This window comes from Tauraco erythrolophus, chromosome 13 (assembly GCF_009769465.1).
Source record: "Tauraco erythrolophus isolate bTauEry1 chromosome 13, bTauEry1.pri, whole genome shotgun sequence".
Classification (NCBI taxonomy): Eukaryota; Metazoa; Chordata; class Aves; order Musophagiformes; family Musophagidae; genus Tauraco; species Tauraco erythrolophus.
The window spans coordinates 296,962-318,845 of NC_141477.1; the positions used below are offsets into that span (position 1 = coordinate 296,962).

At 49.4% G+C, this 21,884-nt stretch overlaps 1 protein-coding gene across 3 annotated transcripts; it reads left to right on the forward strand.

Moving 5' to 3' along the window:
• Positions 1 to 371: 371 nt before the first annotated feature.
• HEPH (hephaestin) lies at positions 372 to 21,128 on the forward strand. Of its 3 annotated transcripts, none has more exons than XM_086619874.1 (20): positions 372 to 543; positions 2,794 to 3,038; positions 3,874 to 4,086; positions 4,657 to 4,836; positions 5,235 to 5,489; positions 6,066 to 6,234; positions 7,431 to 7,570; positions 8,207 to 8,338; positions 8,887 to 9,098; positions 10,774 to 10,924; positions 11,238 to 11,450; positions 12,255 to 12,465; positions 12,736 to 12,875; positions 13,806 to 13,937; positions 14,503 to 14,609; positions 15,345 to 15,570; positions 16,998 to 17,137; positions 17,517 to 17,679; positions 18,825 to 18,862; positions 20,405 to 21,128. In XM_086619874.1, exons 1-20 carry the CDS (start codon positions 380 to 382, stop codon positions 20,645 to 20,647), a joined length of 3,474 nt encoding a protein of 1,157 aa, XP_086476000.1. In that variant the 5' UTR covers positions 372 to 379; the 3' UTR covers positions 20,648 to 21,128. The 3 variants fall into 3 exon arrangements, with proteins under 3 accessions (XP_086476000.1, XP_086475999.1, XP_086476001.1); XM_086619873.1 differs by having other exon boundaries at positions 18,825 to 18,857; positions 20,403 to 21,128; XM_086619875.1 differs by lacking the exon at positions 18,825 to 18,862 and having other exon boundaries at positions 17,517 to 17,699.
• The last annotated feature ends 756 nt before the right edge of the window (positions 21,129 to 21,884 follow it).

Genomic DNA, 21,884 nt, shown 5'->3' on the forward strand with positions numbered 1-21,884 from the left:
GAAAGCTTTATTGAATTAGCAGTATTTTCTCAATGCTATGGAACAAAGTGTTTGGAAGAGCACTATAGACAAAAAAAACCCTGAGAAAGTTAATAGAACTGTTACAAGAGCACGTTTGATATTGGAGACTGATTAACAAGGCATAACTGTCATCCACCTTGTGCATTAATTTTGTTGTGGGAGTTATTTCCTTCTTGTCTCAGAACCTGTGGATATTCGAATAATGATTCCGATAGGACTTCTGCCTGATTTCTTCATACCCTCTCAGAATATCCAGTACCTTCAAACCATGTGGCCATGTTCTACTACTGTTTCATTACCTGTGTGTTTCTTTTCTCCCAAACAGGAGTAACCTCCAAAAGAGCCTTCACGTTGGGCTATGATGGGATTGTTTCGGTTGTTGCTGCTTTACATCCATGTGCTATCGCCCACGTTTGCGGGAGGTGTCACCCGAGTCTATTACCTGGGGATCCGCGAGGTGGACTGGAACTACGCTCCGACAGGGAAGAACGTATTCGCTAACCAAAGCGTTGCACGGAACATGTATGTTTAGTTCTATAGGAACTGCTGCTGGCTTAAAATAGTGATTTTATGAGTAATTTCATGAGAGTATTCTGGGGCATCTAAGCAAGCAAGAGACGCGATCTGATAGATGTCTGATCTTTATGAGCTTAATGTTTAACTTGTTTTATCGTAGGAACATAGAAACGGTATCAGTGGGAAACGAATGGTCAGTTTAATGGAGCACCCAGTGCCCAGTGCCTGTAAGCCAGAAGGAAGTACGAACACGCTATAATGGGACAGATTGTGCAATACTCTGCCCCGGGGTTTCATTTTCCTTAGTTCCAGCTGGTGATCTGCCTGTGTATCCTGAGGCATGATGACTTTTTGCCTCGATGTAAATGACTTCAGAGCTGGCTTGTTTTTGTTTAAATGGAATTGCAAGCCTCAGTCTTAATGGAACTTCCTGTGTGACATTTTAGAGGTTGTTTGAAAAATGTGGGGTTTTTTTTCAAAAGTAAATCTGGAAACTGCAATAATTACTTTGAGTCACTACAAAAACTGGTTTTGGTTTTAGTTTTCAAAATAACAAACCTTTTTTCTTCAGTGGTTTTTTTGTTGGTTTTTTTGTGTGTTTTTTGCATAGCTTTCCACAGCTTTTTAAAGGCATTTGTGCTTTCCCCACCACCACCCATTTTCTTTGGAAAATAACCTGTATTTCTTGACCTGGTCTCAGTCATTTACCCCTCTGTAATCAATAACACTTGAGTTTATACATATCTTTCAGAAACAGTACAGCAAAAATAGGAGGGGTTCACAGAAAAACATCAATGTCTGTCAGTTTGGGGTGGAAAAGTCTTTCTGAAGTTGCTGAATAGACTTAAATTAGTTCACAGAAAAGAAACCCCTCCAAAACTTAAGATTAGTAAAGATGTTATTGCAGTGATAATGAATGCAGTGGTTTTTTGTTTGGTTTCTCTCATAATACATGAAGAGAAGGAAATGAAATTCAAGGCCATTAAACTTAAAAGCAATTTAAAAACTGTTCTGTCACTGCAAACAGTTAGCTAATGAGACTTATTTGTACAATGATTGCAGCAACCAAATTGCTAGCTGTGAGAAAAGGATGTGATAGCAGTATGAATGACAGAGGTGGTAAAATGCTTGAAGAATTGTTTTCTCTTGTGAAGAAACTGACTATGTGGGAGGAAAAAAGAGGCAGATCTGCAAAATGAAGTATGAATTGGCTGTAAACTCTTTGCTAGTAGTGGTTATAGGGATGACCTGGCAAAGGGATGAGCTCTGGATTGTATAGCTAGAGCCCAGCCCTGCCCGATTTTGAATGATGAAGGTGATGCTTAATGTTTTGGTCTCAACCATTCATCTTCTGGGGTCACAGGTTGGAGTTTGCCTGTTTCAGGGCTGCTGGTGTCACTGCAGGGTGATTGATACGGAGGGGGACGGGGAGGAGTAACCTCAGCTCCCATTTAGGCTGGTCCCACTAATACCTGGGCCATGATTCATCTCTTATCTACTAAGAAGTAGCCATAAAAAGCAAATATACTCATGAGGTGAACTTTAGTACCTGTGTGAGGTTTTAACTCTGGAAGCTGGTTACGTGCTGAGTACGTACTTGCCTGACTTCAGATCAGAATCTGTTAAGTAGAAAATCATCTTTTAGGCTGTGAATTTTGACCAGAGAGCTCAGGAGATTTTTCTTTTCCATCCCCTTGTGATTGAGCTGCAAATGCCACGAAGGCATTGAAGTGAGTTTCTAAAAGCCCAGTGGAGGCTGGAGCAGGCATGAGAAGGGCTTTGTTTGGTCTTCCCTGTGTCACCCAGGTGGTTGTCGGAGAAGCACCACCCTTCCCCGTTTCACTGCACGTGTCGGGGCTGTGCCTCGTGTCCGTTTGTGAGGAACTGGGAATGTGGCCGTGCGTGGCGGCAGATGTGACCACGCTTGTGTCTGTCCCAGGCTCACCGAGCTGTTAATGGGGTGATGTGCCCCGATGTTTCATGTGCTCGGGGAGCGGACCGGTCCCACGGCCCGTGCTGCCTGTGTCTCAAGCAGGCTGTTCTCTGTGTCACTGCAGACGGGTGTGGGAGGAGGAGGTTCATGGATGGCTCAAAGCGTGCTATGGTGGAGCACAGGTGGTCCTCTGTAATGCCAAAGCTTAAGCTTTCGGGCTGGCCCGGGGAAGCTGCGTGTCACCGTCGCGCTACTGTGTTATCGACCAGCTGGTTTATGTAACGCCTGACTCATGGTGCCTTTCTCCTTTCTCAATTTCACAGCAAAGCCTCAACGTTCCTCCAGCCTGGCAAAGACAGGGTGGGAAGCACGTACAAGAAATCTGTCTATAAGCAATACACAGACTCCACGTACACCACTGAGATTCCCAAACCTGGCTGGTTGGGCTTCCTTGGGCCCATCATGCGAGCAGAAGTGGGAGATACCATTAAAGTACACCTAAAAAATTTTGCTAGTCGGCCATACACAATCCATCCTCATGGTGTTTTCTACGAAAAGGACTCTGAAGGTAAATGAGCCACAGCCATAAAGGAGATAGATTTTTCTTGCTGGAAACTTAGGAGTATGCACTGAGGAGAGATGCGGTTAGCCCAAGGCTGTATTGCTGGGAAGCAGCTGCACTTAGGTGTTTAGTGAAGTCACCTGATGTTGGGTTAGCGGGTTCATGGGTCTGAGAGTCGTTTCCTGACCTGGGCATTACAGTACACAGCCCAGATTTCTTGATTTTAGCAGAACTTCCAAAGGTTGCTAGTAGCAGATTGGTGCAGAAGGAAAAGAGTTATATTCGCTATTTCATAGAATCATAGAATGGTTTGGGCTGGAAGGGACCTTAAAGATCATCCAGTTCCAATCCCCCTGCCATGGGCAGGGACATCTTCCACTACACCAGGTTGCTCAAAGCCTCATCCAGCCTGGCCTTGAACACTTCCAGGGATGGGGGTGTAGTATGAGAGTCATGAGTGTGAGATTCAGGATGTTCATAAGAATGGTGAAGTGTGAGACCAAAGAACTGCTATTTGAAGAACCCTAGAGATTGTAGACTGTGGCACTTGTTGTGCAGAGTTGGAGGCAAAGTAGCAATAGGTAGAGTGGAAATCATCTTTGTGACTCTGTGCTGACCAGTTTACTGAGCAAGCTGCCTTACAATGGCCCTGTGCCTCAGTTTCTCTTTGAGAGAATGATGATTAAACACTATGTCAGGCTTGGGATGGTGAGTCTTGTTTTGAAACCTGCTACCCAACTATATACGTGCTACTCTGAGTGAGAGCGGCTCAGTGTAAGTTTACATGTGTGGACATTTCTGCTCTTCTTGAATGGATACTGTGATTGCTCAATTGTTCTAGGATCCCTGTATCCCGATATGTCCCCCCAGGATCAGAAGAAGGATGACGCTGTTTTCCCAGGAGGGAATTACACCTATACTTGGACTGTCCCTGAAGATCACAGCCCCACTGCTGATGACCCAAACTGCTTGACTTGGATCTACCACTCTCATATTGATGCACCAAGGGACATTGCATCTGGATTAATTGGGCCATTACTTACATGCAAAAAAGGTAAAAACTCCCAAGAGAAAGCAGCTGAGGGCTGCAGTTTCATACTGTGAAAATTTTGTGGTGACTTGAACAAGGATAGGATGAGAAGATACTCCTGTGGGCAGCTCCCAGCTTCATGGGAAAGTGCAGCATGACTGTACAGACAGTACCCATGTTCTAGCTGGGTGCTGGCCAGTACGTTGTCTTTATCCCTTAGTGTCCGTGCAGGTGAGCTTGTGGGCCTCTTGATCCGAGAGCGCTGATTGAATCCATGCTAAAAGCAGGAATCTTGTCCAAGACCTTTTTTAAATACACAAACTAGGGGCCTGTTTGATTTCAGCAGGAGTAAGAACACTGAAGGTGGTGTGGTTTAGCCATGTAGTGGCAGAGCTGCTTGGGAAACATATTGGCAGGGATATGTTAGAAAGGAGTGAGCTTGCTGGAGCTCTGCAGGGAGCTGTGCCAGGATGGTGGGGAAAGCATGTCTGTGATTTGTGTGATAAGAGTTGCTCTACTATTGGTGTTTAATCCTGTGACCAGTGCCTGCCTTTCTGCAGGGTGAATGTTCATTTATCTTTTCTTTCACCCCAGGAATACTGACTGGCAGTTCTCAAAGACGTCGGGATGTGGACATTGATTTCTTTCTTATGTTCAGTGTGGTGGATGAGAACCTAAGCTGGTACCTGGATGAGAACATAGCGTCATTCTGCACAGATCCAGGCTCCGTAGACAAAGATGATGAGGAGTTCCAAGAGAGCAACAAAATGCATGGTCAGTGTCACCTGTGAAACCACTGACTCTGCCCGGACACACCAGGGTGCCGGTGCTCTGGTATCTTGAAATGCGCTTTCTGCTGTAGTGTGCCAGGGAGACAGCGAGCTCTGAGGTCATGTGCTAAGCGAACAATAGGACAGTAACAGTGCAACAGCTCCAGAAAAAAGAAGTGTTATTTTGATTTAATCTTTGACTGGAGTGAGCCTTTGTTGGTTGTTCAGAGGTTTTGAATACGCTTTGTTTTAGGAGTGAGATGTGGAGCTGGGCCCTCCAGAAGGAAAAGAGGAAGATGAGTTCTGGTTAGGTCCATCCTCCAAACATGCCTGTACTGTGATCTGGCAGAAGCTCTGAAGGCCACTTTTCTAATCTCTCATTTGACTTGCTTGATTTTGCAGCTATTAATGGTTACGTGTTTGGGAACCTCCCTGAGGTGACGATGTGTGCTGGGGATTACGTTTCATGGCACCTCTTCGGGATGGGCAATGAAATTGATGTTCACACAGCCTACTTCCATGGAGAGACACTCAATATTCGAGGCCATAGGACAGATGTGGCCAGCCTGTTCCCAGCCACTTTTGTTACAGCAGACATGATCCCCAGTAACCCTGGGAGATGGCTACTGAGCTGTCAGGTCAATGATCACATACAAGGTAAGGCAGAGGTTGGAATGTGTCCTGCACTCTGCAGCCTCCCTTTTTTCCCCCCAGTGCGGTCCCATGATGTACAGTGTGGTAGGGGACAGTGCCTTGGGCAGCATTCCCACTAAAACCGTCCCTAGATGAATGGGGCGATTCCTTGTCTTGTATAAATTGTGGTGGGTTGATTACTAATGTGCAGGGCAGACCTGCTGGGGATGGCTTGTACCAATATGTGATGTTCCACATTGATCAGTGGTGAAGATGGTGAATTTGGTAGAGCTGAGAGCTAAGATGAGGCAGTGCCTTAAGAGCTCTAGTCCCCATCAGAGGCAGTGTCCTGGTGCATTTGAGGAAGCAGAAAGCTCTATTTTATCTCTATATACTTCTGTAGTGTCCAATATCTAAGGTAAGAAGCTCTGCTCACTAACACAAAAAACTCCTTGCTGTGAGAACCACCTGATCACCTCCCAGCCACGTACCTTTTGGGACATAGAGGAGGAATGGCCATTGTGTGATGGGAAGGTGGGACTGTGTTCATTGACCGATCAAACTGGCTGAGATGTGTTTCCTCCACCATGTCTTGGACAGCTGGGATGGGAGCACTCTATGAAGTCCGGCCTTGTTCTCGGCAAGCTCCAGCATCCACCCTGGAAGGGAAAGTTCGGAAATACTACATAGCTGCAAAGGAACTGCAGTGGGACTATGGACCTTCAGGGCTTGACCAGAGCAGTGGGAAACGGCTGAGCGAGGCAGGCAGGTAAGCAAGAGGCTGTTGGGCCAGGGCAGTGTTTGGGGTCTCTGATGTGTGTTGGGGAGGCTGCTAAGGAAAGCGTGGAATGTATTTCTTATCAAAATACACACCTGAAATTCATGTGGAGTGCATTTCCTGGGAAGACAGATCACCCCATCTGCAAGTGTAGGCTGCTGTAGCTCGACTGTGCCGAGAGCAGCACGAGGTACCTCGCAGGACTTCACGTGGAGGTGTGCTGTGTTTCATAGCCTGACCCACAGACACCAGGAGCCCCAGCTTAGTCTCTGGGCTTCGTTTCTGCTTGCTGTGCCTTACCTCGGAACAGACCCTGTGTTTGATGATATCAAGGAAGTGCATCTGCAGCAGACACAGGGTGGCAGAGCTGTCCTGCAGATACGCTTCAGCGTGGCCTGGCTGCAGCAGGCATTTCTAGGAAATCAAATGCAGTGCCCTCGATGACAGCCTTCCATCCCATGTGTCGGCAGGCTGTGATAGCAGCTGGTGAGTGGCTTCCTGTTTAGACTTTGGCTCACTGAAACAGAGATATTCCTCCCCCTTCATTCCCTTCCCTGGGAAGCTGTGGGAGAGGATATACCTCTTTCCGATGGAGAAGTAGAAATGCAGTGTGGTTAATGATTTACCCAAAGCCACGCAGCAGCTCTTTTACAGACCTTAGAACTGGAAGCTCCTTAGACGTGTGCGCTGGCCTAAGCTGCCTCTCCTGCGTGTCATGTTACGTCTGTTTGTGTGTTTGGAGAGGGTGTGGTGGCGGAGGAAATGAATCTCTCTTTACAGCTGTTGTGTGGGTTTTCTTCAGTTACAATTGCAGTTGTCTCCTGGCCCCTGAAGAACTTGGTGGGTTTGGCCTCTCCAGTTACTGTACTGCAGTTTTGTTCACCACCCTCTTTTGCACATCTTGTTTGGAGATGCTGCTCAGACCTGTGCCCTTGAGCCCAGGTGTTTTGGCTGGGACTGGGCTGTGTGCCAGACGTGCTCCCTGACACAGCGGGTAGGGGAGTCTGCAGGGCGAGAAAGCCTCACAGAGGCATGCTGTGCTCGTTCCAAACCAGAGATGCTGCCCTTGTCTGGAAAGCTGCTTGGTTTGGAGATGCTGCTGGCATTGCCGGAAGGGTGCGGGGAGGGGGCAGAAGAACAGAACTGGTTGTCGGAGAAAGGACCTGACATTTGCTTTTTGTATTTAGCCCTGCAGAGCAGTTTTTCAAGCGTAGCCCCTCCCGAATTGGGGGAGTCTATTGGAAGGCAAAGTATGTGGAATATACTGATGAGAGCTTCCGTGAGGAAAAGCAGCGATCGGAAGAAGAGGAACACCTTGGGATACTTGGTAGGAATGATCCAGCAACACAAATCCTCTTTCAGTGTCAGTGAGAACGATGCTGATGCTGGGAGTAGCGATCAGCTGTAACTGCCTAAGGGCAGTCATGTAACAAGGAGATGGCATGGGGTTCCTGCAAGGAATCGAGGTGCCGCCCAAAGGATGGGTTGAGCCCTGAGGCAGCAGGTACTGGGCCCGTAGCAGGGCTTGGGGAGCCATGGCTGCCTGCAGCTTCCGGCCATTCTCTGCTGGGGGACCCGGGGGCACGGTGGCACATGGAGATGCACACGTCGGGGCGTGGGTCACTGCCGGTCTCCCAGGCAGCCTGGCTCTCCCCGTGCCCTCTGGCAGCTGTAGGGAGTGGGCTGCAGAGCCAGGGCTCTGCGGCTGGTGGGCACCGATAGGTGCGTTACAGACTCCGGTTCCTTCCTGGCTGGTGGGTCCGCGGTTCCATGAGGCAGCAGTGGGCTTAGCGCGTCTCGCACCCCTCTACACGCCTGCCCGAGGCGCGCACAGGAGGCGTCCGCCTCCCGCCTGGGCCAGCTGCTGCCCGCCGGCCTGGGGGAAGGAGACGCTGGATGGCTGCACTGCCCGCATGTCCGGAGCCGCTCCGGTGCTGACACGCTCTCTCTGCTGCCTGTGTAGGTCCTGTGATCAAAGCCGAAGTTGGAGACACCATCCTGGTGACGTTTGCTAACAAAGCCTCCTGGCCGTTCAGCATCCAGCCGCACGGAGTGTCCTATGGGAAGGCGTGGGAAGGGATGCGGTACCACGACGGTTTGTAGCCCCTTTTCTCAGTAATTCGGTGTCAGTGCTGGTGGGGCTGCACCGCTGTACCTGCGCTGTGCCGGGGGGCTGCTGCTGCTGGGCAGGATGGGCAGCCTGGTCCCCAGAGGCCTCGTTGAAGGAGGCTTCCCAGGGAGCGTGCCACAGGGAATATAGTTCTGGAGGTGCTATTTTTTGGATGAAAATAGTAAACCAAAGCTCAGACCATTTCAGCTGTTTGAGACCCTGTGAGCAGAGGAACCTGCCCAGTGCGTTCCAGCTTAGATAACCACCGCTTGCAGCGTTCACCTCCCCAGGTGCCGCTGGATCTGCGTCATTGTTTCCTGTCACCATGCCCGTCTCTGCCATGGCACCAGGGGGAATTTACAGGGTACTGAGAGTAGCTCCCATGTGCCTTAATCGCACCCACTCACCTCAGAGATGCTGAGTGTTTCGGTGAGGTGGATGAAGTAAAGCCCAGTGTGAATGTAGCTGGTGAGGAGATGTAATCGAGTTTGTGCTGGGACCTTGGCAATAACCGTGCAATCTCTGGTTTAAAGGTCTGTCCTGGAATGGGATTTCTGTTGCACCGCTGCACAACTTCACGTACCGCTGGACCGTGCCGAAGCACGCGGGGCCGGCGCCTGACGACCCGCCCTGCCTGGCCCGGCTGTACAGCTCCGCTGCCGACCCCGTCAGAGACCCCAGCGCCGGCCTGGTGGGGCCCCTGCTCGTCTGCAAGGCGGGCGCTTTGGATGGCAACAACAAACAGGTGGGAGGGAGCTCCTGCCGCGCTCTTACCACGTTGCTGTCTTGTAGGGAAGGGAGGGATCGGCAAAATGCTAAGGAACGTAAAGAAAACCAACATACGATAGTGTGAGTCCAGGAGAGTGGAATCAAGGCCCTGGAGGCGGGCTGGCAGTGGGGCAGGTGGTGCCTAGTTGGGTGGGAACCATTGGGCTGGCATTGGGCTCCCGGCGCTGCCCTTGGGACAGTTTCTGGGCTCTGCTTGAGAACTCACACAAACTTGGCTGAACAGTACCTCAGATGTGACTTTATAGGTCACTTCTGTCCCGAGGCTTGCGTAGCAGGCTGCTTCCAGAGGTATGTGGAACATTCATTGCAGTCTCAGAAACGTTGAGCAGACATTTTCACTTTCTTACAGGTGGTTTGCTTGAGCGATGTAATGCTTTGAGGTCTCGGTGATCCTCACTTCTTTGGCAAGATCAGTTCATTTTCAGGCAGAGCTGACTACAAAACAGCGAGTGAAAATCCGTGTCAGTCTTTTTGCATTTGATGAAAGAGGTGAAGTCCAAGGGGCAGCCAGAGCTTCCTCTTGGAATTTTGCTCAGGGATGGTCACTCAGCAGTAAGTCTAGGGATGGCAGTAAATGAATGTGCTGGGGAAGTTCGAGATAGATCAGCAGAGCCTTATTGTGAAAACAGGAGGCGGCAGAAAAACCAGCTGGTGCCATCCCACCGGCTGGTGGTGTGGGCCAGGGGGTGGCCGACGAGCCTGGAAACCGCTGCCGGGGAGCTCCCCGGAGGGGTTTGCTTCTGCCCGCCTTCAGTGCTGGCACGGTGCGGCTAAACCGGGAGCAGAGAAGGGGTCAGTGTGTTACGCAGGGTGGAAATGTGAATCTTCTGAGCAGAGAGGATGGTGACTGTGCACAGCCTGCTACGTGAAGGAGCTGCGATAGGGATAAAATGTTTGCAGGTATTGAAAGGGTGTAAACAAAACAGAGACAGGCTTACTGGGAAAGGTAGGGCAGGGAAGAATCAGCTGGGGCAGCAATTCTGGCCCCACAGCCTTAGGCAGCCCTGTAATGAGCGCCTCATTGGGAACTCCACTCCTCCTGCATCCGTGTGCTGCAGACGGGGGAACTGCTGAGCCCTCTCTGGGGTGTCTTCTGGGTACAGCTGAGGAACCTGGTACCAGAATGAGAATCTGGACAACACCGGGGATGTACTTTCAGTGGGGAAACGCACCGTGCTTTGGAATGCATTTCTAAGGAGAATTAATGTGTTCAAGTATTTAGGGTAACAAAAAATAATCCCCAATCCAGGGCTGTGGTAGGAGAAAGGTGAGGTAGAACGTAGTCATCAGCCTGACTTGTGGGCAGGGCTCTGATCTCAGCTCTGATTTGGACAGGCAGTGAAACCTACACCCAAACGTGAGGATGATGGGGCAAGGAGGCAATGACTTCATACGCTTGGCTGAATTTTGATCGCTTTCCTCATGTGAAATACGGAAAATCCACAAATGGTGCATCTTAGGGAACAAAAGAGGAACTCTCAACACGAGTAAAAGGACAGAGCTCTGGCCCTCAGTGAGCCAAATTTGAAGATAAGGGGGAACTAGAGAGCCAGGCAAAACAGCTTTAACTGTAAGGACAGTTAATTGGTGTGTTTTAAAAATTAACAGCCATTGTTATAATTGTATCTTAGAAAGGGATCGACAAAGAATTTTACCTTCTCTTCAGTGTGTTTGATGAGAACCTCAGCTGGTATTTAAATGCAAACACAAAGTACTATTTGACAATGGACGAGTCTTCTGTGAGAAAGGACGATGGCTTCGAGGAATCCAACAGGATGCATGGTATGGCCTGATGCTGTTCTGTGTGCAGCGGGCACGAACCTGCGAAACGTGGGGTGGTGTTCACCCAAAGACAGAGCTGGGAGGTGGAGTGGCTGTGTTGTGTTGGCCTGAGATCAAGTGAGGCTGGAGGCAGCGGGTGGGACACAGGGCAAGAAGCACAGCTGTCTCAGGAAGCGTGTCCTGAGCATATTCAGGGTGAATTACAAGCAAGCTGCACTTCCACTGGCAGGCCTGCCCTGTCAATGTGTGTGCACAAAATGAATCTCTTGGCTGGTACCTACCTGCAGAGAGTTAATTGTTTTCTCCTTTGCAGCCATCAATGGACTTATGTTTGGCAACTTGCCTGGGCTGAATGTGTGTAAAGGAGACAATGTGTCCTGGCACCTTCTGGGCTTGGGCAGTGAAGCAGATGTACATGGAGCTGTGTTTCAGGGAAACACCCTGCAGATGAATGGGATGCGGAGAGATTCAGCCAATCTATTCCCCCACACGTTTGCTACTGCCTTCATGCAACCCGATAACGAGGGTGAGTGCCTGCACATCTAACTTAGCAGCAGTTGTCTCCCGTTGTAGTATTTGCTCCTGTGGCTGATTCTTTAGCACAGTGTAAACTCTTACAGGCTGAGCTGTGCTTTGGATCCTGTCTGGCCCCGTTTACAAGGCCACAGCTCCTGTCTTTGCATCTGATCCTGGAGAAGAACAGGAGATACAGGATCTTGTCCCACACTGTGTCCCAGACTGATTACCTAGACTGCCCCTTGCCGTTAGATGTTTGTAGCGTCAGCCCCAATGGGCGTTGCTGCCCGTGACCCATAGAAACACGCAAACATGTCGTTCAGAATAAAGTAGCAGAGTTGCCAGAGCTGAACTCCCCTGTCCATGGCTTGTGGGGGTTCATGTTTGTGACGCATCCCAGTCTCCCCAGTTCGCAGGACGGGCACAGCGCCGTGTCTCGTTCACACGATATGATGGCCTCAGCCACCAGCGCTCTCCTCCCCCTCCGCCTGCACAGGCTGGATCTTTTGCTTAACCAGCGTCTCAGCAGTGGTAGCACAGTTGTGTCAATTTCTTGGTTTCTTCACATCTAATAAGCTGGTGATTGTGTAGGGAAGCCTCCTGAGATGATTTTTGTGTAGGACTTTGTTGTGCCATTCCTGCTTGGTTTCCCTAACAACCTCTTTTAATCTCGGCCTGTGGCAACCAAGCTTCCTAAACAAACACCCAGATACACACAGCACGCGTGCCGATGTCACACGCGCTGCATGGGAAGCAGCTGTTTCCTGGGATCTTGGAAAGCACCTGATTTCCTTGTCCATGCTGCCTCCATCAGGGACTTTTGAGATCTACTGCCAGACGAGCAATCACTACCAGGCTGGGATGAGGGAACGCTACTCCGTTTCCAAGTGTGGAAAAAGGGATCCTGCTCCTGCCCTTCGGTACAAGGGGGTGCGGACGTACTACATCGTGGCAGAGGAGGTGGAGTGGGACTACGCGCCTGACCGACGCTGGGAGAGGGAACGGCACAACCATTCTGCGGAGAGGTAGAGCCCTTCTGGGGAAGCCTTTGGCAAAATTTCTCAGTAGACCTCGGTGAGGCCTGCTGGGTATCTTGGCCATCTTGCGACACGGCGCGTGTGCCAGTGCTGGTGGTGGTGCTGATGGGCGCCGCAGCCCCCGTGTCACTGCACCCACCTTTGCAGCGAACCTGGGTCCCTGGGAAACCCACTGAACTAGTGAACCCCCTGCCACAAGTGAGCTGTTTATTCCCTGTGAGCTTTTGGATATCTCAGCGCTCGTTCTGCATTTCTCAGCTACGCCGATGTGTTTTTGAGCAACGAGAACGGACTGCTCGGCTCCAGGTACAAGAAGGCAGTTTACAGGGAGTACACCGACGGGACTTTCCAGACCCCCAAGGCCAGGACGAATGGTGACGAGCACCTGGGGATACTAGGTAAGGATATGTGCAGAGGGTACATCTTCCACTGGCATGACGATGAGACTTGGATCTAGAGCTTAGTGGCTGAGGCTGTAATCTGAAGGCCTCCTAGATATCTAGGCATCTGCTGTGCGTGCAAGCGAGGAGAAATGCAGACTGTCTCCTGTTGAAGTCGGCCAGCTCTGGAGACAGCAGTGAAGAGGGCCCTGAGTGCAGCTCGTAGTAGAGATGAGGTTCTGGTGCCTTTGCACCAACGTTCTTTCATCTCTCAGGCAAAGCATTTCTCACACCTGCGTTTCCCCGACTGTAGAACAGAAACACCTGCTGATTTCTAGAGACCAGTCTGAGGGATGCAGGTGAAGATCTGTAGCTGAGACAAATGCTTTTGGGGGAAAAGTGGGGGGTGGGGGGACCTTGGGAAGTGGAGGAGCACGTTACAGTGACCGGTGGGAGTCTGTGGAGACACAGCTCTGTTATGACCGTGGGACTACCAGTGGTGCCAGAGCCAGCACGGCTGAGGCAGTATGTGCCATTGTGCCATTCCAAGTAGGCTGCAGCTATGATTCGTGACACTGTCAGGCCAAATCGAGTATTACCACATTTTTTGAAACCAGCAGCAAGGCATGATGAAGACGTTGTGAAATTCAGCATAGCAGTATTCAGAAATCAAGCCTTAGCTCTACTTGGCACAGTTAAAACACGTAACAACCTTCATTTCCCTCGCTGTGAAACTCACGGTCTGGTTTTGAGACTTACATGAATTGGGACTGACCTCCAGTTCTCTTTTTGGGAGATAGAGAGAAGGTAGAGAAGAGGGAGAGGAACATCATAAATATTATAAGGGAATATCTCTGGGGAGAAGATGGTGGGAGAGAGGTGGGAATATCCTCAGAAGATAGATTGACAGTTTTTGCTGGTCTCAGAGTATGTTCTTCCTATCTCAAGGTCCTTTTCTGTGGGCGGAAGTGGGAGATATTCTCAACATTGTGTTTAAGAACAACGCCACACGACCCTACTCCATTCATGCCCACGGGGTGCTGGAAAGGGAGGCAGGACAGCCGCAAGTAGCAAACCCTGGTGAGTCGCTGTGGTCTCCAGCCATGTTCCCGTATGGGCTTACGAGGCTAATTTTAGCCTGCAGCTAGACTGGTTTCCTCGAGTAGGCTGAGATGTCCTTGTTTTCTTATGGCAGAGAACTGGAACTGAGCAATAACTGGTCTTTCAGGTTCACTGCAGTTTTAGCGTCTTTCTGAAATGTATTGCTAATATAAAAAATAGTATTTTAAAAAACTAATTTGAATGACTGTCATAAACATACTTTGAAGAGAGGAAAGATCATGTCAAGCTCGGTCTGTACTGGAGACAGGTCGAATTTCCTTGGTCAGGTCCAGTCTCAAAGGTGGCTGATAAAACAGTTGTGCTGATACCCAACGGTGGGTGCATCCTGTGACCCCCCTGCTTTGCTTGTGCAAGGGGAGCTGCTGTCCTGCTTTGCAGTGTGTGGGGAAGGAAGATGCTGTGTCCAACAAAATCAGAATTGAATTTTCACTTTTGAGACAGGATCTTGTTTTGCTTTGCTTTGCATGCCGCCCAGCAAGCTGGCAGGTGGGCGTCTCACTGATGGTGCTTCTCTGTCACTCAGGTGACATTGTGACGTACCGATGGGAAGTTCCTGAGAGATCTGGTCCAGGGCCAAATGATTCAGCCTGTGTTCCTTGGATCTACTACTCCATGGTGGACCCAGTAAAGGTAAAATAAAACTTAGAACCAGAAAAGCTGAGTTAGACCAATTTTTCACCTGCTCTAGAAAACAATGTGAGCTGGATACAACAGAGATTGGCCCAGCGGAGAAGTAGAAAAAGCACCTGGTGACATGCCCAGTGTTCCCCTGGGAGAGGAAATTCTCCAGCTTTGTCTAACACGAACCTTCATAAAACTATTCCACTGTCTCCTTGACACTAACCTTTCTTCAGTTATTTGCAGGATATGAGAACACCTCCCAGTCAGTCATTTCGAGTGGTGAGAGCCATAGGGCTAATCTAGAAAGGCAATCTATAAATTGTCCAAGATTAGGCCCTGTGGGTAAAGCAGGAAGATTTGAGCATTGCTCGGATCAATTGTCATAGCACTGATTTCACAGGAAAACAAGCTGGAGGATTCTGCAATAAGCCGTTGTATTCCACCCAGAGATTATTGCCTTTTTATCTCAAGTTGCAGATGCTTTTGCAGTCAGAGAGTGGAGAATATTTTGATACCATTCATATTAATGACTTTTGGATTTGCATTCATAAGAGCTTGGATAGTCTCTGTTCTTGTGCTTTGGTAGCTGATGTTCACTAATGAGAGTACTTGCACGGTACCACCATTTGTTTTAAGTGGGGTGATGCAGGGAACAGAAAATGTGGTTGCTGAAAGGGAAAGAACTGTGTACAAAAGAGAGGGTGAGAAAATCCTTGGCTCAGGCTGTCTCCTTGTTCTGATTAGGATATGTACAGCGGTCTGATTGGACCCCTGAAGATCTGCCGGAGAGGAACACTGCAGTCTGATGGGATGAGGAAGGATGTAAAGAGGGAGTTTGCTCTGCTGTTCCTGGTTTTTGATGAAAACCAGTCCTGGTACTTGGAGGAGAATGTGAAACGTTACCATAAGGGAAATCACGAGGAGATGAACCTGCTGGATGACAGATTTGTGGAAAGCAACAAAATGCATGGTAATGCCTGTTGGGCACCTGAGCACCCGCTACTGTCTATGCAAAGTTGATGTTGATTCTGTGACCTCTATAAGTAGTCAGCCACCCAAAAACCAAGAGCCTGACTCTTGGTGAATGCCCCTGTCCTCCTCTGTTGTTAGTGTCACAAACAGAATGAAACCAACTGTTGTTCTCAATATCGTAGCACATATATGACTGATTGATCACACTGAAGGCGAAGCGTTATGGCTGCAGCAAGATAAGGGCCAGATAGGTTAATCTCTGATGTCACTGGGTGACTCGGGGCAGGAAATAAAATCAAACGTGAAATTAACTCGTCAGACTAATTTCATTCTGTTTGTCTCAGGACTATTAGAATATGTTAGATTTCGAATTAATTGACCAAGCTATGTGGCTGCAGTACGTGGTTCTGTTGTTTTAGCTGATTACAAAAAAGCTACTTCTACCATAGTAGGATGCACACATTTTTCTAAATCAACATGTTATTTTTGGGTCTATCTAAAGCATTCTCAGCAAAACAAGTGCCTTGGCAGTTGTGGGAATAAGACTTGCCCTATGTGTGCTGTCATTACTACTGGTTTGGTACAGGTGATATAAAGAATCCCCAAATATACATGTCCATTATTATAATTGTCAACGCGATATTGTTGCTAGCAAAGCCGACACACTGGAGCTGAATGCCTGCTTTGGGCTACAGAAAGTGCCAATGGCAGATCTGGGAGTAAACCCCCAGTGTTCCTCCCCTCAGATCGAGTCTCTTTGTCTTACTCCCTCCGTTGTCATCTGAGCATGAAAGTTTCCATGTGTGTTTCATGGCATTCAGCTCGCTCGCTGTTTTGGTCCCTTTCCTGCATTTGCAGTCAAAGCAGTATTCCTTCTTGCTGTGCTAATTATGAAATAAAGTCCTGCCATGTAGTGATTTTACAAGTGGTCGATCAGCACGTGATGCATGCAGCCAGCAAGAGACAGAGTGACAGGGTTGCCTGTTGGCAGGATTTACCTGTTTTCGTTATTCAGCAGGTAAATTGTTCAGAGATTTATGTCTATATGGATATATACATATTTCCCTATCATTGGGGTAAGGAGGCCAGTTTTACACATCTTGACTTCTAGAAACAACCACCTCTGCTGGCTGCAGGTTTTCAGCAAGAGGTAGTTTTTTAGATTTGTTTGAGCTGAGCTGCAGCATGGCCTTGGATGCAAGTCACTTTACCTTTCCTGTCTGTTAACAGCATGGAGAGGTAGTTGAGCTGGAGAGAGACTCCCGAACTTTTAGGGGACTGTCATGTGGAAGACACTAACTGCTGATGCGCTGGTTGCTGTGTGAGCTTTGTCCCATCTAACTTGCCCTGCCTGAGCTGATTCAGCATCTTTCCTATTTCAGTAACGCCCTTTTCTGCTCTCTCTCTGTGTCATTTACTGTGCAGCCATCAATGGGAGGCTCTATGCAAACTTGCCTGGGCTGACCATGTTCCAGGGAGAGTGGGTGAACTGGTACCTGCTGGGAATGGGTCAGGAGATTGATATCCACACAGTCCATTTTCATGCTGAGACCTTCATATACAAGGTAAGAATATCCTGCTGATGATAAAGCAGAGACTGATCACTGATGTCATCACCTCTGCTTGACTCTGATGGACTTGAACTTCTTGAATGGCTTCACAGCAACTTCACTCAACTAGGAAAGGGGTGTGATTTTACACATCAAATCTGACTCACTGAGCCTCTGTATTGCACTGATGTGTCTAGCAAACCCCTCAGAATTAGGCATTACCAGGTTGTGTTTGCTTTCCCAGCTACAGCCCTGGAGCTGCTCTTTGAAATCTTGTTTTGAGCTTTTAAAAACTGCCGTAGCACTGAAGTGGTGTCCAGTGACACCAACCAAATTTTCTTTCTGAAAGATGTACAGAGCAGCGCACGCTGACAGCCTCCCTTCCCTTTGACAGAACGGCAAGAGCTACAGAGCAGATGTGGTGGATCTGTTCCCTGGGACCTTTGAAATGGTGGAGATGTTGGTTGGGAACCCTGGGACCTGGCTGCTTCACTGTCATGTGTCTGATCATATTCACGCTGGTATGGAGATAGTCTTCCAAGTCTTGCCCGGACCAGGTAAGGAGTTATCACTGATAGTTACCATAAAGCATCTAACAGCACTTTCTACTACTGCTGTTAAATTCTGAGGGTTTGCATCACACTTACAACTCTTTTACATACCGTAAACAGCCAGTTAATTGAGCAGATAATTACTTAAGTACTATTAATTTAAGATATTCCCTTTGAATATGGTAGTAACTGCAGCTGGAATTAATGACAAATTGTTTTCTGGGGTTTACATTGCCTACGTTATTATGAGTTTTATTTCAGCTTGTGTCTGAGCAGCGGTGTTCAGCCGTCAGCTAGTAGTTGTTCTTACTGAGAGCATTCCCTGTAATCTAAAGGCACATCCCAGGGCTTCTCGTTTCACTAGCAAACACGGGAAGGTGCTCCGAGGTGAGCGACACTCTGTGCTGGGTTTGGCTGCCATGGAGTTAATTTTCTTCGTAGCAGCCGATGTGGTGCTGTGGTTTAGGTTTGTTACCAAAACAGCTGATAAGCAGCCATGCTCTAGCTGTCGCTGAACAGTGCTCGCACAGTGTCAAGGTCTTCTCTGTTTCTGCCTCGGTAGGTCGGGGTGTGCCAGGGGCAGGGAAGGGACACGGCTCGGACAGCTGACCCGAGCTGACGGAGGGATGTTCCACGCCGTGTAACGTCGTGCTCAGCAATAGAAACGGGGCAGTTTTTCCAGAGTAGCCCTTGCTCAGGGAGTGGCTGGGCACCACTCTGCTGGTGGCGAGCGATTGCTTTTACATCGTTTGGGTTTTTTTTTGTTGTTTCCCCCCCTGCCCCACCTCCTTCGCTTACTAAATTGGCTTTGTCTCAACCCACAAGTTTTTTCCTGGCTTTTGTCCTTCTGATTCCCTTCCTGATGTCGCCCTGGGGTGAGCGAGCAGCCCTGCCCGCGGGGCTGGCCCACCGCGCTCAGAGACACGGGTTGTGCTGCTTTTCCACGGGCCAACAGGGCTGCGTGGTGGGAGCGCGGCTGCGTTTGAAGCAGGTAACACAAAAACGCTCTCGGCGTGATCCGGAGAGGAAAAGAAAATCTGCAAGCCTGAGAACCGTGCTGCCTCTGGATGCGATCCGTGCCGAACGGGCCATGTTCTGGACTCTGCCTCTTCAGCCTGACACCTCCTCACCCTCTTTCTGTTTCCTTTCAGAGCCAGCGCTTGAAGCTGTGAACTACAGTGCAGGTACGGTGTGCGTTGCACTGCTAAATGCTGTCTGTGTGAGGAGGAGGAGGAGGAGGAGGAAGGGAAATCTCTGATCAGTAGGGACATAGGTCCGCAGGGGCAGAAGGGAGGGGCACAGGCGCCGCGCACAGCTGGGCAGCGCGCTGCCCTGGGGCGGGTGGCAGAGGGGGCTCCGGGCGGGTGTGTTTGTCTGCCCCCGGCCGCCTGCGCGGTGGCGATAAGGCCGTTGGGCTCGTCGGCTCGGCTGGCTGTGTTAAGTGAAAGGATCCAGTGGCCCCACGTGCTGTTGTACCTGCGACGTGTGGATGCATCTTCAGGGGAGAGTGTGAGCTTAGCCACGGGCAGAGGCTCAAAGGGTTTTAAAGGAGGATGTTGCAAAGGAGGTGATTTTTCTTATCCCTTTCAGTCAAACGCCAAGGGGTGCCTTAGATTAGCTGTCCTCCTGGACATGACAATGTGATTTAGGGAATTTGCACGTTTGCCATCGCTAGCTGAAAGGACTGAGTCAGCATGCAGACAAGCACATCTGCCTTCTAGTCTGTTCTTCCCCAAGAAAAGCACCCAAGCACGTGCCCTGGGTCTTTCAGGTATTTTAAAGAACAGATGTGAGAAGACATTTGGTTGAGCAGCACCAGGGAGAAGGGGAGTAATAGATAAGAAGCCTTTGAAATTTTCTGGGGTAAATGTCTGAATTGGTGGTGATTTCTTTCTCTGATTTTTCATCTTTCTCCACAACTCCATTTTTCAACTGCTGTGTATAAATCCAGCTGAGCTGATTTCAGAGTCAACTCAGACCAGCTGAGAATACAGCCACCTACCTACAACTCTTCCTCTACTGATCTTTCAGTCGTTTCCTTCCCAACAATGTTTTCCTCACTCAAAATGGGTGTAAAAAAGTGGAGTAGGAAATGTGTCTGAGCAGTAGTGACAATGTGAAATATTTCAGTTTGATACTGTAATCAGCTATCAGCCAGTGTATGCTCACCAGGCAAAAGCCTTATCAACAGTTGTTACCTGTGCAAACAGCCACTTTTCTCAAAAGGCTTCTGCTGCCTCTGCCTTGGAAGCACAGGAGAGCTCGGATCGTAAGTGACTCGCCACTGGCACGACTGAGCAAGTGCACTCTGCAGAGTGGTGGTGGGGACACAGCCGTGTGCAGGGGGAGCGTGGAGCCGGTGGGGAACTCACGGCAGACCCGATACGGACGCACGTTCTCGTCTCCGTTCGTCTGTTCCTAGCCCAGCTGCTGAGTCCCCACGCAACCTCAGATCACCTCCCTCATGAGGACAGTGATGGTTAGCTGATGGGGCTGAATAGCTGTGAGACACAGTGAGGTGCTGGAATGGAGTGGATTAGGGAAAGAACCATTCATTCTCAAATTTCTGTGTGACCTCAGGGTCTGTTAGATGGATGGTGACTGGGTCTCCTTTGACTTGCTTTGATTGCGTTGGGTCTTTCTTTTACTCCTTTTTTTATGTTTCTCGGAACCTTTCAGTTGTGGTATTTCTGGCTCTCATTGGAACCATCTTTTTGTTTGTCTCTCAGAGCCGCCACCTGAGGATGAGGATGAGTCCCAGAAAATCATGCTTTTTGGAGCTAAGTTGGCTCAAGGGCAGATAGAGGCCACAGTCATCACTCTGGCCATTGTAGGAACAGTGCTCTTCCTGGTCGCCTGCTTCCTCGTGGGAGTGGTCATCTATCTGGAGAGACAAAAGAGGTTAAGACGCAATCGGAGGTCCATCCTGGATGACGGATTCAAACTCATGTCTAAAAAGAATTCAGGGCTATAAAAGCCACATATGAACTTCCGGCTGTGTGCTTGGAGCAGAGGTTGGATGTTTGTTCACAGCAAAGATTTTGGGGCATCATTTCAATCATACACTAGACTTCTAGAAGCTAAGGAGGGAAAGCTGGAGCTGTGACCTCTTCATATATCCTCCTCCGCACTCTGTAAAGAAAAAGTCCGTCCGGGAGAGATCTGAGGACCCTTTCAACTGACTGAAGACAGGTAACAAGAGTAAAAAGGTCCTTCTAAAATACTTCTCTTCCCCAAGGAGTTTCCTCTGTTTTCTTCTCTCCAGAACAAGTCCACCAGGTCTTTCCCAGCAGACAAACTTAGGCCAGATTCCAGTCTTGCTCGATTGCTAGAGCTGAGCTGGGAATTGTCTCCCAAGAAACTGTGAGCCTTTAAAGTAGTTAATCTGAAGGAGGAAGGTAATCTTTGCATTTTTGTGATTCAAATAAGAATACAAAAGAGAAAATGTTAATTGAGATTTGGGTTGCTGGTTTTTGATGAGTAATTGCCAGATGCAAATTTGGGGCAGTTCATGTCACAGCTCTGAGAGCTCCATCAAGGACCGTGACAACAGCTATGGCTCACCGTCAGCCTTGCTGCGACACGTCCTTCTGCTCCCAGTGCCCGGGGCAGTGTGCTTCAGTGTTGGCCGTCTCATGCTGGGAGAAGCTTTTCCAAGTGCTGCCGTGTCCTGGTGAATCCCGTGCATCACAGTTCTGTCCGTCTGTGTGCGTGAAGGGCTGTACTCGGCACCTGCACGGCTCCTTGTGCGACGGGGCCGAGGGTGCCGTGATGTTCTGTGCTGGGGTTTGCTCTTTCTTTCGAATACATTTTGTTGAAGTTACCTCCCAAGTTGAGCTGCTGCCGCGTGACTGCTGTGAGCCAAACCAAAGGCTCTGTCCTGGGCGAGCTGGAGTTTATGCTTGGGGCAGAAAGAGTCAGGGAGTGCTTCCCCCATCGTGGTGCAACGGCAGTTTTGTCCAGGCAAACGTGGCGACAGCGAAGAAGCAGAAAGCTGAAGTGCTGGTGGAACCTGGCAGCGTGGAGCAAATACGCCGCATCCCGTGAGGTGGTGCAGCACGAGATAAAGGATCGCTGCGGTAACGAGAGGTGGTACTGAGGGGGCCCTCGTCTTTGAGATAGCAGGGAACCGCAGGCGTTGGAGATGGAGAGGCCTCTCCTGGTAAATAAATGCTCATGGAGCTTTGCTGGGTGCTGGGGGACCCTGCCAG

What these genes read in the sequence shown, in the direction of transcription:
- HEPH (XM_086619874.1), top strand. Translation starts at nt 380, where the DNA reads ATGATGGGATTGTTTCGGTTGTTGCTGCTTTACATCCATGTGCTATCG. An exon ending in CATGCAACCCGATAACGAGG is followed by an intron (nt 11,451 to 12,254) that starts GTGAGTGCCTGC and finishes TGCCTCCATCAG; the next exon opens with GGACTTTTGAGATCTACTGC. An exon ending in CTGAGACCTTCATATACAAG is followed by an intron (nt 17,138 to 17,516) that starts GTAAGAATATCC and finishes TCCCTTTGACAG; the next exon opens with AACGGCAAGAGCTACAGAGC.